The 19666-nt window shown below is 43.9% G+C and overlaps 1 protein-coding gene across 1 annotated transcript in view; it reads right to left on the bottom strand.

Annotated features, from left to right (window-relative positions):
• Positions 1–19602, bottom strand: part of LOC139280252 (CD276 antigen-like) — a 54853-nt gene extending 35251 nt beyond the window's left edge. Inside the window, exons 1-3 of the mRNA XM_070899888.1 lie at positions 19296–19602; positions 2807–3154; positions 860–1180 (exon numbers count right to left, since the gene is read on the bottom strand). Of these exons, the coding sequence (XP_070755989.1) occupies positions 860–1180; positions 2807–3154; positions 19296–19374 (748 nt within the window). The 5' untranslated portion in view covers positions 19375–19602. The remainder of the gene's footprint in view (positions 1–859; positions 1181–2806; positions 3155–19295) is intronic.
• Positions 19603–19666: the final 64 nt, after the last annotated feature.

Genomic DNA, 19666 nt, shown 5'->3' on the forward strand with positions numbered 1-19666 from the left:
TGAAATCCTTCTGAGGCAGTCCCCCGGAGTCGAGGATGGCTTGCTTCCAAAGTAAAGTGAGTTCTCAGGTGACTGATGAAACCAATGTGGGATCGACAGTCCTTATCACAGGTGGGGCAGACGGTGGTTGGAGGGACGAGTGAATGGGGGACTTGATTTGTCGTACGCTCCTTCGGTTTTTTGTGCTTGGCTTCCGCGTACTCCCAGAGAAGAGACTCGAAGTGTTCAGTGCCTTTTCGGATGCCCCTCCCCCAGTTTGAACGGTCTTGGGCCAGGGATTCCCAAGAGTCAGTATGGATGTTGCATTTTTTCAAGGAGGCTTTGAGGGTGTCCCTGAAGCGTTTTCTCTGTCCTCCTGGAGCTCGCCTGCCGCGACATAGCTCGGAGTAGGGTGCTTGTTTTGAGAATCTAGCATCGGGCATGCGGACAATGTGGCCCGCCCACCGGAGCTGGTCGAGTGTGGTCAATGCCTCGATGCTGGGGATGTTGGCCTGAGAGAGAACGCTGACGTTGGTGCGCCTATCCTGCCAATGAATTTTCAGGATTTTGCGGAGGCAGGATAGGTGCACCAATGTCAGCCTGGAGGATCTGGGAAGGCACTGAACACTTCGAGCCTCTTCGCCGGGAGCACACGGAAACCAAGCACAAAAAGCAGAAAGAGCTTACGTCAAATCAAGAACCACATCCACCCGTCCCTCCAACCACCATCTGACCCACCTGTGACAGAGACTGTAGATGCTGCATTCGTCTCTGAGGTCACCTTGGAACTCATTTTAGTGTGGAAGCAAGTCATCCTCGAATCTGGGCAACTGCCTAAGAAGGATTTCAAGTACTAATTCCTCAAAAAACCAAGACATACCTGTGACAACAATTTGAGCTTCCAATTTAGTGGCATTAGGATGAGACGGGTGTTTCACAATGCATCGGTAATTAATACCATCATCTTCGAGGGTTGCTGCAATATATATTTGACTGGATTGATTAAATGTTCCATCATCATTTCTAACCAGTCCACCTCCAGAGTCCTTGCTTGTAACACTTTCCGTTTTCCCATGTGATAACTTTTCCCAGCGGATATCTAGCTGCTTGGGATAGAATCCAGTAACGTCACATCTCACAGACCCATTTGAGCCGTTTGGGATCGTAACCCGTTCAGTGGACAAGCTGATCTTTGGTCGAGCTGTGTACAAAAAAACAAACGAAATTGAGCATTTGTCTGAGGCTGAACCAGATTGTTGCAACCTTGGTGTCATATTTGACCCTGAAATGAGCTTCCGAACACATATCCGCACCATAACTAAGACTGCCTATTTCCACCTCCATAACTTTGCCTGTCTCCGCCCCTGCCTCAGCTCATCTACTGCTGAAACCGTCATCCATGTCTGTGTTACCTCTAGACTTGACTATTCCAATGCACTCCTGGCTGGCCTCCCATGTTCTACCCTTCGTAAACTTCAGGTCACTGAATGGTGGAACAGGCTTGAGGGGTTAAATGGCCTACTCCTGTTCCTATGTTCCTACAAGCTTGATGACAGCAAACCGCCACTTAATTCTATTATTTTCAACCTTTGTTGTGTTCTGCATTAGGGGCCTTGACCCATGTCTCTCAATACAAAAAAAAGTCATGATTTTAGACCTGGTTATATCCAGAGGTACTGCACTAAATAACAGGCAATGTGTCAGCCTTGGCTCAGTGACAGGATTCTCACCTCTGAGCCAGAAGTTTGTTAGTTCAAGCCCCACTCCAGAGACTTGAGCACATAATAAGTGCAGTAGTGAGGGAATGCTACACTGTTGGAGTTGCCTTCTTTTGGATGAGATATTAAACCACCTCTCAGGTGTATGCAAAAGACCTCATGGCACTATGCAAAGAGCAGGGGAGTTCTCCCAGTGGCACGTCCAACACTTACCCCTCAGCCAACATCATTAAAACAGATTATCTGGTCATCACATTGCTCCTCTAATTCTGCCCTCTTGAGCATCCTTGATTATAATCATTCAACCATTGGTGGCCGTGCCTTCTGTTACCAGGGGCAGCACGGGCCAGTCCACACTGCGATATGTGTGCGCACTAGGTCCGTGCAGCAGAGCTGTCTCCAGTCGTCTTGGTTAACCCTTGCCACTGGACCAAGACCTAGCTCTGTCAAGTCCATGTGGTGGCTGGTGTGCAACAGCCACCTCACATTAAAAAAATCTATGCACAGGCATCTTCCACCCTTCAAGATGTAGTTCAGGATCTGGAATATTAGGTCCTTCATTGAAACACCTGTGAACTCATCCTTTTTTGGCGTGGAAGCAAGTCATCCTTGTTTCGAGGGACTGCCTATAATGATGATATCTAGGCCCGAAGCTCTGGAACTCTCTGCCTAAACCTCTCCGACTCTCTACCTCGCTTTCCTCCTTCAAGACACTCCTTAAAACATACCTCTTTGAACAAGCTTTTGATCATCTGCACTAATTTCTACTTATGCTGCTTGGTGTCAAATTTTTTATCTCGTAATACTCCTGAGAAGCACCTTGGGACGTTTCACTACGTTAAAGGCACTATATAAATATAAGTTGTTATTGTCGTTGTTGTTTGTGGGACCTTGCTGTGTGCAGATTGGCTGCTGGGTTTCCTCACATCAAAAGTACTTAATTGGCTGTAAAGCACTATGGGACCTCCTGAGGCCTTAAAAGGTGCAATATAAATGCAAGTCCTTTCTTATCTTCTTGTGCGTGCTATAACCAATTTTAGCAAGCAGGTTTATGCACAAATATATTTTAAGATAGGTCTCAACAATACAGACAAAGTTTTTTTTATTACCTAACACTTGGACCACTGAACTCTTTTCTGCTTTTAATGGAGTATAAAATACAGTACAGGTGTATTGTCCTTCTTCGTTGATTTGTATTTTTGGAAGATACAGTGAAGCATTTCCTTTCCGCAAATCATCTTCATTAATTCTTGCGCCTGGTCTATCAGAGGAATGATTCCCTTCGTTAAACACATACACCTTTCTCCTGATACTTTCATGAATCAAGAACCACTTGATAGCTACATAATCCAGGTCAAGCTCTGCAGTGTTAAAGCCTGACACTTTACATCCCAGAAGAACATCTTCATTCACGAGAACTTTCAGTGGAATTTGAAATATGTCCATATGCAAAGTACCTTTGCAGGAAAAAAAGTTTGAAAAACATTATAAAACATCTCATATCATGATTACAAACAGAAGAATTATCACCTCAAATTAAAATATATTAGACATGCTAGTATTAATGTTCCCTTTAATTTTGGGGGCTGTGCAGTCCCTTTAAGAGGCTGTGCATCCCATTCAAAATTCCGCACATGCAAAGATTTTCCTATTTAGAAGACGGTGAGCCAATTGCGTGGGAGCGGCAGAACACTGCGGCAGCTTAAAGGGAACACTGGTTAGTATTTTATTTATTATACAGAGAAAGCCAAGAAATTTAAATCAAATTTGATTTCTAAAGTAAGAAACAATTTAAAGTGACTTTAAGGACATTATTAGACTATAGATACGCAATACCAAAGCAAAGTAAAGCTGCAAGCGCCGAGTTATAATGCTGACTCTGCGTCCCTCTGTGACTAGGGAAGACAGAGATCTGTATGTGTCAGCTTGCTTCACTGACCAGCATCCAAATGCAAGTTAAAGTGTAATACTAGGACAGATCAAAAATAATTGATGGTTAAGGTTACCAGAGAGCTAGGAAAGCCTGTCAGCTCTCTGCTAAGAATTAAATGGTGAAGAACAAAGTTTGATTTCCCTTGTGGCCTAGTGGGAAAAGATACTCCATAGTATAGAACTGAACTGTTAAAAGAGTTCCTCATTTGTGCTGAGGCAGCCCACCTCAACTCGAACAGTTTTGAGACATCACAATCTGCTTCAGTAGGAAGTGAAACTAAGGTTTCCCCCCGTGAACTCCATCCAGCGATCCCTGTGGTTGTGTAGATATTGAATGAAAACAGGATTGTATTCAGTTATGATGCTTCCACCATCCTTCCTAGCACTGGGTCAAATTATCTGCAGACACTCATACTCTCAGCTCATAGCTAAAGAGTGGCCAATTGCGTGAGTTAATTGAGGTCTGTTGGAACTGCATCCAGCAGAGTGATCACCTTCAGAGACTGAACATTAAGGGGGACAATTTCATATTTATTGAAAAAGAATACCTGCCTGGAAATTTTTTAAATTTCGCTTTTGAGCCAGCACAGTACAACTGCACCAGGTATAAATCCAAAGGATACTCTAGACATTGAGAATGTGTAACAGGGTTGCGAAAGTGGTAGATGACTAGAGAAGGTGGCAAAAGGATGGAGATAGGGAATCATGGGAAAATAGCTAAAGCAATGGTCAAGATACAGACAACTGCAGAATCAACAGAAAAAAAAGGGGTTACCAAGAGTTGAAGTTGAGGTTAGACACGGGTCATGAGAAAGTCCAAGGCAGCACAAAGAAAGAAAGCAATTCTAGATAGGAAGGGAAAAGTAATAGCTTCTACTGATAAGGAGGAAGAGAAACTAATTGGGTTCTTTACTGATAAGGGAAGACAGTGTAGCAAAGCTATAACTAACCTACCTGACACCAGCCCTAATTAGGAGACGTTCTTGCCTGCCATTGGACGTACTCGGGGGGGGGGGGGGGGGGGGGAGGCAGAAAGGGATTGGATAGACCAAGTGCTAATCAAATGTGTTCTGTTTTGAAAATGTATATCTACTGTGCTTTTCACGCTGAAAAGGGGTTTGTCCAGGGGAAGGTAAACAGGCTCTGATTGAGAGTGTTCCTTTGTCTTGACAAGTCCCGGCCAGAGGATCTTCAATAAAGGTCTTTTACAGAAAAGGCAAAAGGTGTTCGTGTGTCAGTGTATTCGCTGAAACAGATTGAGGGAAAAAGAATCATTATCAACATTTGGTGTCAGAAGTGGGATCTCAACGGACGGCTGCCGAAAGCTTTCGAATTAAGAGCCAGACTAGCCTTGGATGAGACGGGAGGAAAGTGGCTACTGGAGTGAGTACCCTTTAAAATACCACTTCAGCTTCCTTCAGTTCCAAAAGTCTGACGAAAGTTTGGCCACTCGCTGGTTCTCAGGTAGCATCTGAACGAGATCCAGGTCAATCTGGCAAATACCTTTTAACTTAGGAAATAAGTGTCCAAGTCAGGTACGACGTCGACTTTGTATATCACTTAATCCGTCTAGGCGCTGATTGGACTTAAATCGCGCGGCGACGCGGAGGTATAGGGAAATAGATAATCGCGCGGTGACGCGAACCATGCGGCGACATGGAAGGATAGGGAAATAGATAATCGCGTGGCGACGCGAACCGCACGGCGACGTGGAGGGATAGGGAAATAGACAATCGCGCGGCGACGCGAATTGGAAAACCACGCAGCGACGCGGAGGGCTAGGGAAATAGACTATTGCGTGGCAACGCGAATAGGAAAACCGCGGGGTGACGTGGAAGAAAATGGAAATTGTGTAAAACTAAATCGCGGGGCGACGCGAGGAATTGTGTAAGGATAAAAGGAATTGTGTAAGGATAAAATTGGGCAATTATGGATCCAAAAATAGAGCCAGCCAAAGAAAATTTTTTAAATTAATAAGCTTTGTTGAATGAAGAGAGACTTTTGTGAATGTCTGTTTTTGAATGAGAGTACTTGTGTTATTTTTTGACTGCGTAATTAATTTTTATCTTTTCATGTTTTTTAAAAGCCTGTTTGGAGAGGTGATGCAGCTGTCTATTAATTTAGGCTCCTCCCCCTTCTCCAAACAGAGTGAAAGTTTTTTCAACCCTTTGTGGTGTTGTCCTGTATGTGGGAAGTTTTAAGACATTTTAAGTTAGGAACGCAGGTGTGGATATATTCGGATGATAAGTTACAGAGCTAGGAAATGCACAAAGGATAGGTTTGTTGAGTAAAAGATAAAAAAATACATGGTCCCGGTGGTTGAAAAAAAAAAATTTATTTGACAGGCTCACTTACTTGTCGAAAGAAAACATGCAATGATTGATTACATTGGGTTGAAAGACATAAATTTAGTCTCGGAATGAGATAAAGAATGCCTTTTAAAAAAAAAAGCTTCTAGCTCAAAAAAAAAAGTTTTAAATAAAGATTGAAATTACAAAATTTGAATTGGGATTTTGAGATATTAAGAGAAGGCACAGCAAAATACTGAGGTGGATTCAAAAAAAAATTATTATATTAAATCTGATCTCTTAAAGAAAATAGGAGATATAAAACTAAAAGATTTGGAAACAATCTAGAAATACCTTCAGGGATCAGATCAAACTCCTGGGCGAGTGGCGAGCTATCTGCGAAGGTGTAAAAGGGACTTTTGAAAAATGTTAAAAACAGCAAGCTTTAGCAGTTTAGAAGAGACATTGTAACGACCTTGAAACTGGAACAATTGAGATAACGAAAAGCAGCCCTCTCAGCCCAGACTCTCCTCTAGTTATGGAAAAGACGGGAAAAAAAGATGCAACCTTGAAAGAAAACAAATTGAACGAATTTGAAAGAAAAAGTATCTTCGATTGTCTGATGATGTTAAATTAACAAATTTACCGAGACACGAGCCCTCTGTGTAAAATACAAAACCTAATTTGAAGAAAGGAGATCTTAAAAAAAAATGTAACGTACTAAATAGGTGCTGAAAGGAAAAAAAAGTGTTCTGAGATGGAAAAGGACATAACTTACTAAATACTAGCTGATATTTGCTGTGAAAAAGATATTGGCTTAATTGAAAAAATTTTGGAAGAGGTAAAAGACACTCTCCATTGATAATGATTTTAAATTATGAGAAAGTTCCACTGCAGTTTGAAAAGATGAATCACTTCTGTCAAGTTGGCAGGAAAACGCCACTAAGTTAGGAATCTCATTAATGGAAGGAGGACATGTTAAACCCCTAGATGTATTAAAGAAAGAGTGCGCGCACGGAAAACGTACCAAGAGCTCCACTCGGACCTCTGAAAAGGGTATTGATAGACTACGTAGTCAAATGGTTGGCCTTGCATTGACCGAGGCTGATGACGAAACTGAATTTCAGTAAACAAAATAGCTATTAAAAATGTGTGGTCTCGTTTTAAATCAATTTTTTTTTTAAATCTTTGGCAAGTACTTGAATTAGAAGTTAAAAGAAATTGGAGTTTAATCTAAAATGCCGTCTTTTATGAGAAGACTTTTAGTATAACGGCTTTACTAATGATTTCTGCTGTTTTAATGGATTCCTAATTTCTAAGCAAGTTTTGAAGGCACAAAGACTTTAAAAAAAAAGAATTTTTCGGATGATTACGTGAAGTCACGTAATGACATCAGGCTTTCTTACAAACCTGTAAAGGAGTTAACCCTTTCCATTGACAGCTGTTTTATATTGGACATTATTAATTTGGATTTCTTAATAGAATAAAAAAGACTCACCTAACAGAGGAAATGATGCGATAGTCAGAATAAAAATAAAAACAGAACTAGCCTATGTAATAATACTCGCCTGATACAAATAAAAGAAAGATACCCAAACAAAACAAATTCAAGAGTTAAAAACTAAGATAAATAAGCTGGAAGAGATTTTTTTAAAAACGGGGCCAGACGGATAGTGCAGTGCGCAGCCATAGCACCATCACCTATGGCAATAGAGCCCATGTACCCCACGGTGGGTAAGTGTAGTCTACAAACCCAACCTAACTTTACCTCCGATTTCACAGAGTGACCGCAACATGCATGGATAAAAGATGAGTAGACCAGAACCTAACACCTGGTGACGACCAGGCTATCTGCTTAAAATTTGCAGATAAAACACTCACCGAGATGGGACCGCAGCGGCTACTTCGACTCTGGAGACTCAGGATACTGGTGACCTTTAGGCCCACGCAGGCACTGGATAATACAGATGGACTACGAGAGATATAGCACACGCAGGAAAGACACAACTACATGAACTAGCTTTGTTTAATTTGACTGCCGAAATATGCATCCCAGCAGCCAAGGACTAGAGCAAGGACAGAACTTATTTTAACGCATGGCTATGTATAGTATATTAAGTAAGGTTGTAATGCAGCAGGCTGCTGATGCCATGGGCGCCAGTAGATTCCGAGGACAGGAGCAAGTTCATAGGACCAAAAGGGAAGGGCGCAGAAATCCAACTGGATGGAATTTCAGTTCTAGAAGCTCATGCCTGGGCGGACAAAGCTGCAAACAAACAGCCAAATCCACCCCGCAAGAAACAGAAGGGTGGGAACAGAACGGAGCAAAGGGGGGGGGCTAGTAATAAAAGAATCTAAAGAAAGGATATCATTTGGGGTGCGTCAGCGACTACTTATCCTAAACCTAATGGATATCATTTTTCCTAGCTTCTGTGGGAATCAAACTATAAGTCTATACCAGAACCTGGCACAACGGATCCTCGAAGGCCCGGGACCCACTACCCTGAGATTTAATGTCAGAAATGGAACAGGGCAAGGTCGAAAAAAAAAGGGAATACTGGAAACACTAGGCACGGGTTATGCGGCAGGGGTTATGACGATGAATTCCATAGGCCTGTAGGCAATATACGACCGGGTTAACAACTTAATGGCGTAGTCTTGACTGGTTTAGTGGGGAGGGACTTGGATAACCAAGCCCTACATGCGCGGAGGGGAGATGGCGCGGAAGGGGAACTGTTACAAGTGGCCCATACATTGCTGAAATGCCAAGACAATAAAATTGATCCACGCAATGGGGAAAGATATAAGTAAACGATTACAGGCTGAGATAGTTTGCTCTGGGTATGGGCCTGGATATTAAGTGAGGTACAACATAATTTGGAGCAACTCCAGAATGGAGACATACCAGATTGGATTCCGAACAGCATACTTAACAATTGGACTCTAGATAAAAAAAATGAATAACACATGCGAGGTACGAAGGAATAGTCACGCATGGGTGCCGAAATTCAGATGTATTACTGGGCGGGTGAATATGATCAGATTTGTGTTGTCCATACCACAGTATGATGTAACAAAGGGAGACCCCTTATATCAGATCGATAATATTGGTGAAGTGAGAAACCAAACTCGATTACGTTACCATCAGCCTGCCTGACGGGTGATTAAAATTAACAATAGTACCAAAGGCATTGATATAACTGACTGCTATAAAATTAATCAAGTGGTTTTATGTCGAGGTACGCCATGAATGACGAATGATGATTGCCATTTCCACCAAACAAATGGGTGCATGCTGAGTATCACTCCTCTCGAACACGATCTTGAGACCATCGCTGCCCCGCAAGGGAACGGAGAGTGATGTGTGAGCACGGGGGCAACCAACTTAACCATTAAGACCAGGGGAGGAGTCACCCCCTGTGTCCTCATTACTCCTAACTTCTGCTTCAGACCCAAGGGAGAAATAGACATAGACAGATATCATATACATCCCGAGACAACGGAAATCATCGACGGAACAATCACGGATACCCTCCGAGAGGGGTACGAAGAGGCGGTATGGGAACCGCAAGGCAAACAGATACCGGAACTAAATGAGGAACAATTACGTTTGGTGCAAGGAATCCAGAATCAAAGACGACAGTATGTCCGGCTGATGGAAGAAATAGACAACTTACAGAGAGACACTAACGCAATGCTGGCTGATCAGCCCTGGTACTCAAAGCTGTGGGACATTGGACTTAATATTCAAATTCACCCATGGATAAGAATAATATCACATGTACTTGTAGTAATACAGGGTCTGGTTCTGATGGTCATGATGGGATTAACATGTGCACGAATTAAACAGGCCAAACGATAAGTCAGGGCACGCACTATGATTAAGGCCAAAAGGGATGAAAATTTAAGCAGTCCTACAGGAAGGACTTACCTTATATAACTCTGTGGGAAGGTTTCAGGAGGTCCCGAAGCTTGGGAGATGGCCACCCAGGTGAACGAACCTATCTGGAACTTGCCTACAGGGAGATAGTTATTGGGAAATATGGCCAGCTTGGCGTATAGCCAAGGGCCAAAAGGGGGGAAATGTAAGAGAAAAATTTGGCATTCGGGGTACCAGTGGGACAAGGGTTAAAGTGCTGGTTCCTGCACTGGCCCATAAGGAGGTAAAAGGCCCCTCTTCGGCCTTGTACCAAGGCTCCAGAAGTTATCAAGTCAATAATATTCCGACAGGATACGATGTGAGAACCTAAACAGACATTGATAAGACCTTGCGAAGAGGCTCGAGGCGGACTCACAGACAACAAGGAGGATCAGGAAAGAGAGTGCGCATGACTAAACGCGATACTCCTGGAATAAGCACCAGGGTTATCATGGAATGATAAAAGGGGGGAATGAGAATGTGTAAAAGGGTTGCGAAAGTGGTAGATGACTAGAGAAGGTGGCAAAAGGATGGAGATAGGAAATCATGGGAAAATAGCTAAAGAAATGGTCAAGATACAGACAACTGCAGAATCAACAGAAAAAAAAGGGGTTACCAAGAGTTGAAGTTGAGGTTAGACACGGGTCATGAGAAAGTCCAAGGCAGCACAAAGAAAGAAAGCAATTCTAGATAAGAAGGGAAAAGTAATAACTTCTACTGATAAGGAGGAAGAGAAACGAATTGGGTGCTTTACTGATAAGGGAAGACAGTGTAGCAAAGCTATAACTAACCTACCTGACACCAGCCCTAATTGGGAGACTTTCTTTCCTGCCATTGGACGTACTCGGGGGGGGGGGGGGGGGAGGCAGAAAGGGATTGGATAGACCAAGTGCTAATCAAATGTGTTCTGTTTTGAAAATGTATATCTACTGTGCTTTTCGCACTGAAAAGGGGCTTGTCCAGGGGAAGGTAAACAGGCTCTGATTGAGAGTGTTCCTTTGTCTTGACAAGTCCCGGCCGGAGAATCTTCAATAAAGGTCTTTTACAGAAAAGGCAAAAGGTGTTCATGTGTCAGTGTATTCGCTGAAACAGATTGAGGGAAAAAGAATCTGTATCAACAACATCATCTTACAATTATTGGCTAAACCTGGGTCCGGTCACCTCACACCCAAACTATCAATAGGGTTTAGATTTCAGCAAGTTTAAAACCACTTCTTTTAGAAATTACAGCACGAGAAGGCACACCTACACTTATTGGCCTGGAAATCCCGACCTCCCCTGGTCTGTACTGAGTGTGTACGGACCCGGGAAGGCATTGCAAAAGCCGGTTTTCAGCACACCATAAGCATGCACTGAAAACCGGCTTTTCCAATCTGTCAAGCTGGAGCTTGACAGATCCAACGCATACGGGAGCGAGGACATTTGCAATGGCAAGATTGCGGGATTTTCCCATATCTTGCCCAGAAAAATTCTTGCACCTGATAAAAGCAGGCGCATAGCCTACTTTTACAGGCGTAGGAGTTTAAAAACATATAAAAATATAATACAATTACACTTTAAAAACACATTGGCCCAGAAATCCCGGTTTCTCCTTCCCGTGGGACTTCGACTGGAATCTAGAAAGAAGCGCACCTATCTGAAACTGCTGCGCCCATGCGAGATCCCGGTCCTGAGGCCTCCCCTGACTACGCGTCGCAGCGCGTGCATATCGGGACTTGCACAGGCCTGGAGCTGGAGTCACATGGCTCTGGGCAGCCAATCAGGTAAAGTATATTCTCATTCATAATAATGGGAACTCCGTAAGTTGGAGTTCCCATTATTATGAATGAGAAACAGTCCCCAAAACACACATAACCAATAATAAAAGATAGAAAAAATGCACAACATATTTTTTATTAATTTAAATGAAAGTTATTTATGTATTCAAAAAAATAATATTTTCTGTTTTTTTAAAAGTTTTTTTAATTATGGTTTAAAATAAACTTACCGTAGTGGGGAGGGTTTTTAAACAATAAAATGTGTTTTTAAAATTTTATTTTACAATGTTTTTGTATGTTTTAAAACTCTTACACCTGCAAAAGTAGGCGATGCGCCTGCTTTTATCAGGCGCAAGAGTTTTGAGGACAGTTGCTGGGCAAGATATGGGAAAATCCCGCAATCTTGCCCTTGAAAATGTCCTCGCTCCCGAGATGCGGAGGATCTATCAAGCTCCAGCTTGTGCATGTGCATTGTGCGCTGAAAACCGGCTTTTGCGATGCCTTCCCGTGTCTGTAGAAACTCCGTATAGACACGGGGAGTCCAGAATTTCAGGGCCATTATTTTTAAAAACCTTGCCCACTACATTACATTTATGTTTCACCATAATTAAAAAAACTTTTTAAAAACTCGGGAAAATTTTTTTTCTCTGATATTCATTAACTTTAATTTCAATTAATTTTAATTATGTGAGGTGTGTTTTTTATTTTTTATTATATGTGTTTAGTATGTTTGTTTTTTTTTCTCATTAATAGCAATGAGAACTCGTAGACACGGAGTTTCACTGCTATTAATGAGAAAGCTGTGGAATACTGTACCTGATTGGTTGAGCAGTCACACGTGACTGCACCTTCTGCGTGGGAACTTGGAGGGCGGGAGCACGCTTTGCAGCGCGGGAAGAGAAGGCCTCCCCACTGCAATCGCAGGCTCCTCCGGAACCACCAGGTAATGCCGTAAAAATTCTCCTGCCGGAGGCTTTCGTCCGAAAGAAGCCTCCAACCGGAATTTCAGGGCCATTAATTCTTCAAATGCAACAATCAACTATAATCCTATTCCCCTGTCTTTCTCCATATTAATTTACAATCTTCCATTTCAGATATTTATCCAATCCCTTTTAAATGATATTAGTCTCAAAAACAACTTTTTATACAGTCCTAATAACTTTGCATTGATAAACCGTAAAGTGATGGACTTTTCACCTGACTTTTTTTCGTAGTTTTGAAAATATTTGTTTGATTGAATAATCTCTTCATCTTTTCAGAAAATATTTTACAAAAATCATGTTTTGGGTTGAGCAGTTTTTTTCCCCCCAAGAGTACCTGTCATGCTACTGCCTGAGCTCTTGTTTTTGATATGGATTAACTGCGCAATCAGCATCTGAGCCTGACTCCAGGCACATTCACCAGGCGGTGACAGATATAAAAGCTGTGATAGGGAGCCAGCCACTTCAACTGGGGCAGGACAATGGTGACTAGGGGTTGGCTGCAGTAACGAATTGTACCATCCAGAGGCATTTCACTCTTGTCTAAAACAGCTGGTGCGGAAACACACAAGTGGGAGGTAGTGGCAAGTGATTAGGACGAGCTGTGAGATATCTAAAGTGCAACTAAAGTGGAAGAAAGTGTATGATAAAAATGTTCACTGGAAAGACAGAAAAAAATCTTTGAAAAACATTGAGTAAATTAAACTGTAGTAATTCTTTACTGGTCCTCGACCAGGCTAACATCCCAGTATTGAAGCACTGACCACACTCGATCAGCTTCGCTCGGCAGGCCAGATACCAGACTCCCTAAGCAAATGCTTTATGCAGAGCTCCTTCATGGTAAACGAGCCAAAGGAGGACAGCGGAAATGTTATAAGGACACCCTCAAAGCCTCCCTGGTAAAGTGTGAAATCACCACTGACACCTGGGAGACCCTGGCCGCAGACAGCCCGAGGTGGAGAAAGTCCATCCGGGAGGGCGTTGAACTCTTCGAATCTCAATGCAAAGAGCATGAAGAGGCCAAGCGCAGGCAGCGGAAGGAGCGCGCGGCAAACCAGCCCCACCGACCCCTTCCCTCAACGAATGTCTGTCCCACCTGTAACAGGGTCTGTGGCTCTTGTAACGGACTGTTCAAAGAACTCACTTTGGGAGTGGAAGCAAGTCCTCCTCGATTCCGAGGGACTGCCTATGATGATGATTAAAACTAATAGGCATTTTTAAATAATTGTACACTTGTTTTGTATGTGAACAGTCCTACAAATGCTTTTCACATGTTCTTATAATAATCGGTTCTTGCACGGAATAGAAGTTAGTACACAATTCAATAAGATCAATGACAGCCTTATCTTCCCACATGCTCGCTTGGAAAACCATCCTGAAATAGGGCCACTTGACAGGAATACGGACATCAGATTTGCAAGATCGCAATGTAAATAGAGACGAAGAATGCCATTCTAACTCATCCCTCCAGAAAATCCTAGGGAGGAGTTAAACTAATATGGCAGGGGGACAGGAACCTATGCAGGGAGTCAGAGGGAAATAAAAGGGAGACAGAGGCAAAAGATAGAAAGGAGAATAGTAAAAGTGGAGGGCAGGGAATCCCAAGGCAAAAAACAAAAAGGGCCACATTACAGCAAAATTCTAAAGGGGCAAGGTGTGTTAAAAAGACAAGCCTGAAGACTCTGTGCCTCAATGCGAGGAGTATTCGGAATAAGGGGACGAATTAACTGCGCAGATAGCAGTTAATGGATATGATGTAGTTGGCATCACAGAGACATGGCTCCAGGGTGACGAAGGCTGGGAACTCAACATCCAGGAGTATTCAACATTTAGGAGGGATAGACAGAAAGGAAAAGGATGCGGGGTGGCGTTGCTGGTTAAAGAAGAAATTAATGCAATTGTAAGGAAGGACATTGGCTTGGATGATGTGGAATCGGTATGGGTGGAGCTGCGGAATACCAAAGGGCAGAAAACGCTGGTGGGAGTTGTGTACAGGCCACCAAATAGTAGTAGTGAGGTTGGGGATAGCATCAAGCAAGAAATAAGGGATGTGTGCAATAAAGGTACAGCAGTAATCATGGGCGACTTTAATCTACATATTGATTGGGCTAACGTAACTGGTAGCAATGCAGTAGAGGAGGATTTCCTGGAGTGTATTAGGGATGATTTTCTAGACCAATATGTCGAGGAACCAACCAGGGAGCTGGCCATCCTAGACTGGGTATTGTGTAATGAGAAGGGACTAATTAGCAATCTAGTTGTGCGAGGCCCCTTGGGGAAAAGTGACCATAATATGGTAGAATTCCTTATTAAGATGGCAAGTGACAAAGTTAATTCGGAAACTAGGGCCCTGAACTTAAGGAAAGGTAACTTCGACGGTATGAGGCTAGAATAGACTGGCAAACGATACTAAAAGGGTTGACGGTGGATAAGCAATGGCAAACATTTAAAGATCACATGGATGAACTTCAGCAATTGTACATCCCTGTCTGGAGTAAAAATAAAACGGGGAAGGTGGCTCAACCATGGCTAACAAAGGAAATTAATGACAGTGTTAAAGCCAAGTTGGAAACATATAAATTGGCTAGAAAAAACAACAAACCTGAGGACTGGGAGAAATTTAAAATTCAACAGAGGAGGACTAAGGGTTTAATTAAGAGGGGGAAAATAGAGTACGAGAGGAAGCTTGCAGGGAATATAAAAACTGACTGCAAAAACTTCTATAAATATGTGAAGAGAATAAGATTAGTAAAGACAAACGTAGGTCCCTTGCAGTCGGTTTCAGGTGAAATTATAATGGGGAACAAAGAATTGGCAGACCAATTGAACCAATACTTCGGTTCTGTCTTCACGAAGGAAGATACAAATAACCTTCCGAAGGTACTAAGGGACAGTGGGTCTAGTGAGAAGGAGGAACTGAAGGATATCCTTATTAGGCGGGAAATTGTGTTAGGGAAATTGATGGGATTGAAGGCCAATAAATCCCCAGGGCTTGATATTCTACATCCCAGAGTATTTAAGGAAGTGGCCCTAGAAATACTGGATGCATTGGTGATAATTTTCCAACAGTCTATCGACTCTGGATCAGTTCCTATGGACTGGAGGGTTGCTAATGTAACACCACTTTTTAAAAAAGGAGGGAGAAAGAAAACGGGTAATTATAGACCGGTTAGCCTGACATCAGTAGTGGGGAAAATGTTGGAATCGATCATGAAGGACGAAATAGCAGCGCATTTGGAAAGCGGTGACAGGATCGGATCAAGTCAGCATAGATTTATGAAAGGGAAATCATGCTTGACGAATCTTCTGGAATTTTTTGAGGCTGTAACTAGTAGAGTGGATAAGGGAGAACCAGTGAATGTGGTGTATTTGGACTTTCAGAAGGCTTTTGACAAGGTCCACACAAGAAATTGTTGTGCAAAGTCAAAGCACATGGTATTGGGGGTAATGTACTGATGTGGATAGGGAACTGGTTGGCAGACAGGAAGCAGAGAGTCGGGATAAACGGGTCCTTTTCAGAATGGTAGGCAGTGACTAGTGGAGTGCCGCAGGGCTCAGTGCTGGGACCCCAGCTCTTAACAATATACATTAACGATTTGGATGAAGGAATAGGGTGTAATATCTCCAAGTTTTAGATGACACTAAACTGGGTGGTGGTGTGAGCTGTGAGGAGGACGAAAAGAGGCTGCAGGGTGACTTGGACAGGTTAGGTGAGTGGGCAAATGCAGTATAATATGGATAAATGTGAGGTTATCCATTTTGGGGGCAAAAACACGAAGGCAGAATATTATCTGAATGGCGGCAGACTAGGAAAAGGGGAGGTGCAACGAGACTTGGGTGTCATGGTTCATCAGTCACTGAAAGTGGGCATGCAGGTACAGCAGGCGGTGAAGAAGGCAAATGGTATGTTGGCCTTCATAGCTAGGGGATTTGAATATAGAAGCAGGGAGGTCTTATTGCAGTTGTACAGGGCCTTGGTGAGGCCTCACCTGGAATATTGTGTTCAGTTTTGGTCTCCTAGTCTGAGGATTGATGTTCTTGCTATTGAGGAATGCAGCGAAGGTTCACCAGACTGATTCCTGGGATGGCTGGGCTGTCATATGAGGAGAGACTGGATCAACTGGGTCTTTATTCACTGGAGTTTAGAAGGATGAGAGGGGATCTCATAGAAACATATAAGATTCTGACGGGGCTGGACAGGTTAGATGTGGGAAGAAAGTTCCCGATGTTGGGAAAGTCCAGAACCAGGGGACATAGTCTTAGGATAAGAGTAGGCCATTTAAGACTGAGATGAGGAGAAACTTCTTCACTCAGAGAGTTGTTAACCTGTGGAATTCCCTGCCGCAGAGTTGTTGATTCCAATTCACTGGATATATTCAAGAGGGAGTTAGATATGGCTCTTACGGTTAAGGGGATCATGGGGTATGGAGAGAAAGCAGGAAAGGGGTACTGAAGAAATGATCAGCCATGATCTTATTGAATGGCGGTGCAGGCTCGAAGGGCTGAATGGCCTACTCCTGCACCTATTTTTCTATGTTTCTATGTCCCATCGCGGGACGCAGTGTTCCTTGAGATGGCGTGAATTGCCGATCCCCTTTCCATTGTCCTTGTTGCGGGCCCACCCTAGAGCCTGTTGCTGCCTGGTCGGCTTCGAAATGCCCTTGCCTGCCTGCGGGGTCCCGAGCCGCATTCACCATGTTAAGTCCCTGGTCCGTCGTCACGTTTGGACCAGGGCTGCAAGCGTAAATTAGCTTGGTCTCCTCTTCCTCTGCCATAAAGGTCTGAGCTATCAACACCGCCCCTTCTAAAGTCAAGTCCTTAGTCTTTATGAGCTTCCTGAAAATGCCGGCATGATTAATGCCCTCGATGAAAAAGTCCCTTAACATCTCCCCCCTGCAGGCATCAGAGAACTTACAGAGACTGGCCAAGCGCCGCAGTTCTGCCACGAAGTCCGAGACATTTTGTCCCTCCCGACGTCGGTGAGAGTAGAACCGGTGCCGGGCCATGTGTACGCTACTCGCCAGCTTGAGATGCTCACTGATCAGCTGGCTGAGCTCTTCAAAGGACTTGTCCGCCGGCTTTTGGGGTGCGAGCAGGTCTTTCTTCAGCGCATACGTCTGTGGTCCGCAGCTGGTCAGTAGATGCGCCCTCTGCTTGTCAGCTGCTGTCTCTTCCAGCCAGTCCTTTGTGACAAAGCTCTGCTAGAGTCTTTCCATGAAGTCGTCCCAGTCCTCGCCCACACAGTAACGTTCCTCTGTGCCACTGGTGGCCATCCTCGTGGTTCAGTGATTCCCATTTCTCGTCGCCAAATGTACTGTCCCTGCACCTTACTACAAACTCACACGAGGCATGTCTATATCAGACACGGTCACTTTGTGACCTTCACCTTTATTCCCAGGACCAAGGAGTGCTGACCATGGGTGGGACCTCCCCTTTTATACCTGGAAACCCAGGTGAGGAGTGTCTCCCGCAAGTTCACCCCCTGTGGTCAGGGTATGTATTTCTAGGGTACAGGTACAGTATGCATGAGTTCCAGTTACATGACTATGTCATTGCAAGACGGTTAAATACATGACAAAGGGAATATTCATTAAATTGTAGGACACTGAGAAGTGTAGAGGACAAGAGGGACCTTGGACTGCATGGCCACAGATCTCCGAAGGTAGCAGGTAGATAAGGTGGTTAAGAAGGCATATGGGATATTTGCCTTTATTAGCTGAGGCATAGAATACAAGAGCAGGGAGGTTATGCTTGAACTGTATAAAACACTAGTTAGGCCACAGCTAGAGTACTGCTTGCAGTTCTGGTCACCACATTACAGGAAAGATGTGATTGCAATGGAGAGCGTACAGAGGAGATTTACGAGGATGTTGCCTGAACTAAAGAATTTTAGCTAGGAGGAAAGATTGGATAGGCTGGGGTTGTTTTGTTTGAAATAGAGGAGGCTGAGGGAAGACCTAATTAAGGTGTATAAAATTATGAGGGGCCTTTGCAGAGTGGTCAATAACCAGGGGGCATAGATTTAAAGTAAGTAGTAGGAGGTTTAGAGGAGATGTGAGGAGAATTTTTTTCACCCAGAGGGTGGTGGGAGTCTGGAATTCACTGCCTGAAAGGTTGGTAGAGGCAGAACCCCTCATAGCATTTAACAAGTACTTGGATATGGACTTGAAGTGGCTTAACCTACAAGGCTATAAACCAAGAGCTGAAGCTAAAGAACCAATTCTGTTGCTGGCTGAATTTTGTGAAGACTGACGAGCATTGTATTGAAACGTGAAGTCACGTCTCTAATCCCCTCCTTCCACGGGCAGATGAAGTAAAGTTTACTTCCTCATGCACTGTTATCCTAAGGCCGGATAAAGTACACCAACAAAAAAATTAACACCGCTGAAGAATCATTGTTGGGCCTTATCCTACCCAGTAACTAACTCGTGAGTGGTTCCATGTAACAGTTCTGGCCGTGGGATAAAAATAGCTTTGATAAAACGAGCAGCCAAGTTCAGAGTTTTTCGAGGGGCTGTGTTGGGGGCGGGGAGAATGTACTCGGTCACAAATGAGAGAAATAACACGCATGATGCTGCAGCGAAAGTATCCGCCTTGAAAGCTCTAATAACAGGGGGCAGGGCAGGAGCGGCCGGCGCTGGGAGTAAGAACAAAACTCCCCGTCCTGCCACCTCCATGTTGCAATTAAATAACTGAAATCATCCCTTCCCACAATCTGTTACCTGAGGCTGAAAATAAGAGGTTGACAGCACTCAACGTTAGGAGCGCCTTCGCGGCGTAAAATCCAGCAACAGGCGTCATTTCTGCCGAGTCATACGGAAGATCTTCAGTCAGATCCGAGCCCTTTCGCTCTGATTGCTTGAACCAGGGCTGGCAAAGTGTCGGTGAGCGGAGCGCCCGGCATCTCCCGGTCACAGATATCTCTGGTAACCAGCTCGCTTCCACTCACCCCCCGGGAATAAAGGTGCCCGCTGCCGCTGGACACTCATCCGCCTTAAATAAAAAGCACGGCGTTCTTCTTACAGTGAGCTCACTGGCCGTGTGACCGCCCCCTTCCCGAAATAAATCTGGGACTGAAACTGCTTTTAGCCGT

The sequence above is a fragment of the Pristiophorus japonicus genome, chromosome 14, assembly GCF_044704955.1.
Source record: "Pristiophorus japonicus isolate sPriJap1 chromosome 14, sPriJap1.hap1, whole genome shotgun sequence".
NCBI lineage: Eukaryota > Metazoa > Chordata > Chondrichthyes > Pristiophoridae > Pristiophorus > Pristiophorus japonicus.